This window comes from Coptis chinensis, chromosome 3 (genome assembly GCF_015680905.1).
Source record: "Coptis chinensis isolate HL-2020 chromosome 3, ASM1568090v1, whole genome shotgun sequence".
Taxonomy (NCBI): Eukaryota; Viridiplantae; Streptophyta; class Magnoliopsida; order Ranunculales; family Ranunculaceae; genus Coptis; species Coptis chinensis.
Window position 1 is genome coordinate 82260478 of NC_141458.1, and position 8078 is coordinate 82268555.

At 36.8% G+C, this 8078-nt stretch overlaps 1 protein-coding gene across 1 annotated transcript; it reads right to left on the reverse strand.

Moving 5' to 3' along the window:
* Positions 1-264: 264 nt before the first annotated feature.
* LOC147511118 (uncharacterized) lies at positions 265-6686 on the reverse strand. The gene is made up of 6 exons (XM_086602913.1): positions 6431-6686; positions 6213-6345; positions 4260-4363; positions 2702-2846; positions 2474-2614; positions 265-2261 (listed from the first exon to the last, which is right to left on the reverse strand). The coding sequence occupies exons 1-6, from the start codon at positions 6469-6471 to the stop codon at positions 678-680; spliced, it is 2148 nt and encodes a 715-aa protein (XP_086459039.1). The 5' UTR covers positions 6472-6686; the 3' UTR covers positions 265-677.
* Between the last annotated feature and the right edge of the window lie 1392 nt (positions 6687-8078).

Below are 8078 nucleotides of genomic sequence, written 5' to 3' on the forward strand. Positions count from 1 at the left end.
AGGGAATCTTGGCATGGCTTTGTGAAAATAGCCTTTTTGTTGCATCTTTTTTAAGGGGGGCTATCACTCTATCAGTCTATCAGTTCTGACATTCCAGGTTACTTTGGTAAATGGCAATGCTCAGTTGCTCACGAGGTCTTATAAGCTTTGATACTGACAAAGGCCACATCAGCATCGGTTTATAGTTTTCTCTAGCCCTCTGTCGTTAACTAGGGTCAAGCCTTGAACAAACCAAGAAACAAAATCTTTTGAGTTCTGATTATACATTAAAACAACTTTTTCTATAGTATTAGTCTATTAGAAAATAAACAATAGACAATTAGACACCAATGACAAATGAAATCATGGCTCCAAGCCCTTACAATGTTTACTATTTCTGCAACAAAAACTGATATTGACACGGACACGTGCCCATAGGCCATATCACACATCAAGATAAAAAAAATTGAAGTACATTACATATGATATGTGTGTACGAGACGGACACATGGATATGTATCTAACACGGATTTTTTTTTCAAATATGCCGTGTCCATGTCACATAGCAATTTCATTTTCAAGCTATTAAGGTTTAGTTTCTACTTTCTACTTCAAACTTCGAATATTAACTGGTAAGAGTAACATCTAACCCCGACAAGGGAAACCAATGCGTATATAAGTATAATGGACGTAGTTATTTATGTGGAAGGAAGATACAGGTTGGTTGGAAGCTTGCATTTGCCTCTCAGGGAAGCAAATCTAGCGGCCAGGTCATCATAGTCCGGTAACTTAGGATGCACATGCGCACCTGGGTTAAACATCTCTGGCTGGAAGGAAGTAGCACGAGCAGGCACTCTTTCTGACTCGGTGGCAATTACTGGTTCAGGAGGAAGTGAAACTGCTCGTGATGGAGGAGGAACTGACTCTGGGTTCAACTTTTTCCTACGATGCTTTTGCGGTTCACCAGCATCCACGACATCATGATGGCCAGGAGGAGCATTCAAACCTCCTCTTACCTTAACAGGTTCAAATTGTGACGGTTTCTTGCTGTAGTGCACCAATAGCTTATCCATCATCCTTTCCTCTTCATCCTTTGAATCACGATCCTCGACCAACGCATGTTGTAGGCCACGCCTCATATCTTCTCTTCTCCTTCCACTTGGGTACCTTTTAACACTTTCATCACCTTCGTTGTTTCCTTTGTAGTCCTCACCTGGTGGCAGTTTAGTTCTCCTCCTTACTGACTTTGGCTTTGGCTTCTTCTCACCAACGAAATCATCTTGATGATCCAAATTATCATTGTATTTTACTGTAGCAGATCCAACCACCCTCCTATCATCATATTCAACGGGGTCTGGTCCTATTTGGATCCTTTCTGATACGCTATTGGCCGGAAGATCTGGAAGAGCTTTATTAAGATCAGGAGGAGCATTTCCGCTTGTGTATTTGCCACCATTTGGTTTGAGATACGGAGGAGGAGGGAGTGGCTTCATGCTTTCTGCTCCCTTACTAGGCTTTTCTGTCAAATTGGCACGGCTGTCTGCAGTATTGTTGCTATCGCCTGCAAACGGTTTTTCGTCTTTACCATCCATCTTCACTTTCTGCTTTGTGGAAAGATAATCATGTTCGTTATAAGTGGCAATGTCCTGTTTATCTACTTGATGAACAGTAACCTCCCCGGCGTTATCTAGTCCGTGGCCATTATCATGTTTTCTTCTTCCACGATATGAAGTTTCCTGCTTTTCCGTCTTTGAGATAGTATCACCCCTACTTTTCTGAAGCTTGAACCCATCATTGATGGTGCATTCGTGTCGAGCCAATACATTAGGGTCTTCGTTTTTCCATTTTGTGTCAACCCTACCATTACGTGGTTTGAGCCCATCATCAGGGTACTCCTGTTGAGTACATGCATCATCATTGCCTCTTTTAAGTTCGCTGCCTTTGGACAGCTTGTACCTATCATCAGTGCTTCCCAATCTTCTGCCGGACGAGATATTTTCATCATCTTTCTTAAAACCCTTCTGCTCCCCTCCAATGGGCAGTCTGTACCCGTCATCACTGAGTCCCCTTCTTCCATGAGATGGAACATTTTGGTTATGTCCATCAAAACCATTTTCCTCTCTTTTACCCTGTAGTACGTACCCATCATCAGAAAGGCCTCGTCTTCCCTGAGGTAAAACATCTCGGTTGTCTCTTTTTAAGCCTACTTCATCCCGGCTATTGTATACTTTGTTCCCATCAATCTTGGGATCATTGAAAGATGCCTGTCTTTTAGTTTGATCCTGTGGGAAGGTTACAGTCAGTTCAAAAGATTAGAGCATATAAACATAAACCGTTCACCAACACAAGTAAATGTAATGTTTTTCAGTATACCTGGAAAAAGTCGCGCAATTTTTTTTTATGATATCAGAAAAACTTCAGAGATAAACACAGACAACTGAAAAAGACAAGGAGAGGGGGGAGGGTGAAATTACTGGATGCTCAGAGGGAATACCTGTGCAGGTAATGGCGAGTTAGCTATCTTTTGTTCAAAAGCATTTGAATCCCATTTTATAGAGAACTCTTGAGCAATCTCTCTCATTAGTTGCAATTTCTTCTCCATTATAGGAGGCTTTGAAGCTAGATTCTCAACAAACTGTACTCAGAAAATTCAATTGGTCACTGTCGAATAAATATTTCAGTAGCAGGATATCCTATTTAAAGAGGAGGTATGGAGTGTCACCTCCATATTCGCGTAAACTTCCAAATTCTTTCCGTATCTCTCTGTGAAAATATCCCTAAGGTCACGTAACTCTGGTAAATCAGCAAATCTTGCAGCTGCAAACATAAGAGACGAAACCGCCTCCCTGCTTTCCTCAGGGCAATCCCTGTACAGATGGAAATGGGAGACAACTTGTTACTTAGAAATATTAATCACACACGCACAAACTACAACTCTGCCAAACCAATATAGAAACTCTATATTGTGATAGTCTTTTCCTTAATTTAAATTGTTTAATATCCTCTGAGAAACCATATTTCTTGTTAATAAGTGTCCTTACACTAGCCACCTACTCTTGCCCATCTTTCCCCGTCCTCGCAACAGCACCAAGCTCTCTATAAGTAGTCCTCTTATATTCCACCCTTTTTCTCCCATCAAATGTTTCAACCACACTTCAGACTCTCCTAAAATGTTCAAACCTAGACCTGTAAAGAAGTGCTTCAAGAATGTAAAATTTGAGTTTCAGTGATTTTTCTTTTTGGGTAAATGTACTAGACTACATTTTAATTTGTAGTTATTACAATTAAAGACTCTGACTTTCCCCGGGGGGTGGGGGTGAGCTATTTAGGGAGTTATTCTAACATAGTTTGAATACATTGTTCTTTACGAGCATATATTAGTTTTAAGGAGAATGAGTGCAAGTGTTATGAGCATTTTGTTAGCTTTTCTCAGCTCAGACCTGGGCGTCCTTATGGACTTATGGTACCCTGCTATAGCTTATAACAACTTTAATACATTAACTAAAGTGTAATAAAATCAAACTGAGATACCACAGGCTTCAAGACTAATGGCAGGCTGGCAGCCAAAGATAACTTATGGGAACGTAATGAACCATAAGTCCAGAACACGTGTTTCAATGCCAATGAGTAGATGAGGTTTCGAAACTAATCCTAATAATTTTAAATGTTTTGTTGCCAAGGTTGAGAACTTGAGATGGCTCTAGAGAATTGCGGACCATAACCAAGAAAAAAAAACAGAACAACAATGAAAAAGAAAAATCACATAGATTGATATTCATGTTAAACAAGATTACCAAATGTTTAGCAAATAATTAGACTAATTCTATAACCAAATGGATATTAGTAATTTTAGTATATCAAAACAGATGCAACGAGTTAAGATGACTTCCTCAATTAAACCAAGTAATAACAGAACAGGAGACACCAAGTAACAAAAGATGCCAGCATGAAACGACTAACGAGACCATATGAAATAGTCAAACAGCAAATCAGAAACACTACCCCGACATCAAACACAACATAACATCCCAACATTGGGAAACTAAATATATCAAAGGTAATGCATTTCAGGGGTGCATCTGTCTGCAGTCTGTGCCCATAAATAACTGAAGACAGTTGAAAGAACTAATCTTGTGATGAGGGTTGAGGTAGTTAACGAGTACATGCATAAAATATTTATGGTCTAATAAAAAAGAATAAAAAGAGGGACGAGGAAACTTATACGCTATTACGATAATGGAAGGCGCTAAGAGGTTAGATTTTATAACAGTTAGACATACTTCTGCTTTTGCATGACTGAAAGCTGTTTTGGGATAGAGTCACAACATCGTTCTACAAAGTCATAACAAGATGAAAGGTTCAGCTCCACAGAAAGTCCATCAGCCTGTTTCATAAATAAGCAAGAAGAATGTATCAAGATCTGGATGAAGAAACAATTTCATTAAATTAACGTGAAAGAGCATAACGCTAAAAGAGAAAGTGTTGTTTTATACAGGAAAACAAAAATATAGCCTCTGATGGACAGGCCAAGAACAAAACAAGTGAGTTCAGGCTTTATTTTCTTTTAATTTGAGGGGAGTTGATTATATGACCATCTATTACTTTTCGACATTCCAACAAGAAATGAAAATGAAATGAAGACTTCTAAGCAAAGACGGCAATATAAGTCCAACTAGAAGCAAGAGCTACCAAATGCAAAGTGCAAAACCAAGGGAAAACACTATTGACCAACAAAAATTAGGGAAACATAAATTTCAAAAGCTTTCCTTATCTCTCTCCTTTAAAAAACACGCCCCCACCTACAATGTTTTTTCATACGTCGTTTTTTTGTTTTTCCAATTTTGCCCTCGCCAAACCCTATTATTACAACCCATGCCAGCCATCCAAAATTTCGACAATTTTATCGGAAATTCCGGACAAATTTTCACACTATTATTACAACCCCACATCCTATGCCATCCAAAATTTCGACAATTTCATCAGAAATTCAGGACAAATTTTCAGATTTTTTTTTTTATCCCGACAAATTTAACATATTTAGTCTAAATTAGTGAGTTAGTGGCATAGTTAGCAATTCGTAATACCGCAAAAATTCAATACGGAAAAATATTCGAATAAAATTCGAGCTTTGATAAAAATTCGTTTTTTCAATTCAGATTAAAAAAAAACAGAAACAACAAAAGTTCGGGTTCATAAGTAATTCGAGTATAATACGAATCTAAAAATAAAAAAATATGATAAAATTTGACAACATACTCAACAAACTTATAGTGAAAATACGAATAATTCGCAAATTAATGATTTCTTGCCGAATTAACGAATTATTCCGTATCATTGATAAATACGACTTTTTAAAACATTTTCCGAATTAAACGAATAATTCGCCGAATTGCTAATTATGGTTAGTGAGACATCTTTACATCTAGAGCAACAAATCGGGTGGGTCGGGGATTCAAATTTGAATTTTGGAATCGGGGTTTTTTATTAACCCGATTGATTTCGGTTTCGAATAGGTAGCATAAAATAAGTGTGAAAAACAAAAAGCGCATCACACGTGCCAGAGTAGGTTTCACGCTCATCGAGCGTGCCAAGAATGCTAGTATTGAGTAATGTGTAGAGGTTACTTGCAATGTTTAACAGTTGTAGTCAATCAAAAAAGCCTAAAACGTAGACACATCCTTCTAAACGCAAAATTTCTAGATAGTTGTTGGGGAATTTTGTTAATGAGAAGAGTTCCAGACACCATCCACTTAATACAACAATCACCTTCACTATCGCCATCTTAATAACATCTCTAACGCATGCTCTAGAAATTAAACCCTCCTTTCAGAAATATTGAGGTACTGAATTTTCCAAGGTCAGAAACATGAACACTGATTAATCACAAGTGGGAACCCAATACATAGACGCTCACTTTAAATCATAAAACACAGCTACATGTTTTGGGTCAGTAAATTCAATCTCCTCCTTCAATCTTTTCTAGAGACTTTTCCAATTTTCGATGCCGAATATCAACACCCAAATACCCATATGTGATTTCAAACAAAACACACAAAAATCCAGCTCATACACACACCTTAATTTACAACACAAATGGTAAAAGTTGACCCCCTCTCTTCAATCCAATTGACAGATCTTAGACCAAATCAAGTTTCGTGAAGTAAAACATAACAAAATCAATAAATGCAAAAGTTTTAAAGAAAAAGAAAAAAAGGAAAGGCAATTAATATTACCCTTCCATAAGCATTAATGTCAAGACCATTGGCAAGAAGATCAGCTATATCCTTCTTTAAATACTTCTGCATTGCATTTCTCTTCCTCTTTATAGCATCTATTCTTGTGTTCGTCAACTTTATCAATGATTTACTACAACATCAAACAAACTTCATTCTTTAATACATATTTCATATAATGAGATCTATAACAACAAAGGGTATTCTTAAAAACTAACCATTTTGCAGAAAACCCACGACCCAACAGCCCATCCAACATCTTCTTCTTGGAAAGAAAGAAGATGAAGAAGATGGGCAGGGATCAAAATGTTGTTGAACTGAAAAAGATTATTTCTTTTGAGTTGTTTTGTTGTTTATAAATGGTTTTGAGGATTCACCATGAAACTGTAAGAAGCTCTTGAGAAAGAAAAAACCAGAGCTTCAAAAAAGCATAAAGAAAGAGAAAGGTATAAAAAAACAGGCTACAGCTCTTCTGGCTTTGTTTGCGTTTGCGTTTGTGTTTGAGTGTTTGACACGTTGGATGGTCCCTGCTTTTCTCTCTTTTCTTAAAAAAAATAGTTGTTTCCTTCTGTCGCAAGACTCATTTTCACGCTTTTTTCAAACCATTTTGTCAATTTGTGAAATTGTGCCAATTAGTCAATTATAGTGACTTGTTTAACCTTCGATTTATGTTGACATGTTGTAATTAAGCAGGATAGTTTTGGTATTTCAGTGGTGGGACACAGGGACATGTCGTTTAGTTGGGGGAGTTGATAAGTAAATGAAGTGGTGCAATATAGCTGGATAGCAATTGCCAAAGTGAAAATTCTCGATATGTGCTTTGTTGATTGTGTCCATGTTGTTACAGTCGTGAAGTTTGAGCAAGAGATGATTCAGTTTATTTTCTCTTTTCTTAAACCAATGTTTCGTATACTAAATTCCCTAACTACTTTGGAACTATGTCTATTTTGGAACTATGTGTCGGCAAAATCATATTGCGTTTACTTATCCATAATCAAATGATAAATGCATGTTGGTAATATGTCACAAAATCTGATACATTGGCATGATTTGGATTTTCAGGTTGGCTCTATAAAATCTCAGTAAAGTAAAGAAAGTACTAAAGAACGATGATGTTAAATTTGAAACAACTGTCCACAGATTATTCTTAACTGGTATACCTAACTTAAGGGGCCTGCATCGAATGGAAATGATATTAGGATGAGAGAATGCCAGTGAATGCATGTGCAAGTTATTCAGCTCATTTTATGGAATTTTAACCCATGTGATGAGGATTTAGTCGTTTTGGAAGTTAGATTGGCTTAGTTTGGAATTTAAGCGCATTATGTAATCAAAATCAGGCTTTCCAATTCAACAATTTGAATTGTTGTGATTTTTTGTTTTTTTTGGATCAACGGATTGTTGGGACTTTAACTCAACTAACTTTAAAAAATGGATTTTTTTTCTCTCTTTTTTTTTAGAGATTCGAAAGACTCAATACAGAACGAGTACTAATCAAATGGTCTTTTTAATTTTATTCTTTTGCCGGTCCATCAAGAGCAGGAACACACCAGTTATTCTGCTTCCCATGGTTTTGTGGGCGGGAAGGTCTTCCAAATGGAGTGTTAAGGAAGTGTGGAAAAAAGGATATAGCAAAACCGAATTGAATTTTAAAATGAAATAAGTTAATTCAACATTTCAACTGTCTGCATGATAGTCCTTTTCGATCAAGAATGATAAATGATCGAATCAACTGAGGACTCATCAACTAATTGTTATTAATTTATTATCCAATTTGAAATGGTATTGTGTGCAAGCAGGTTAATCTCTTTTTTTCCCGATAATCAGCAGGTTAATCTCCTTTAAACATTTCTTCAATGCCAAGGA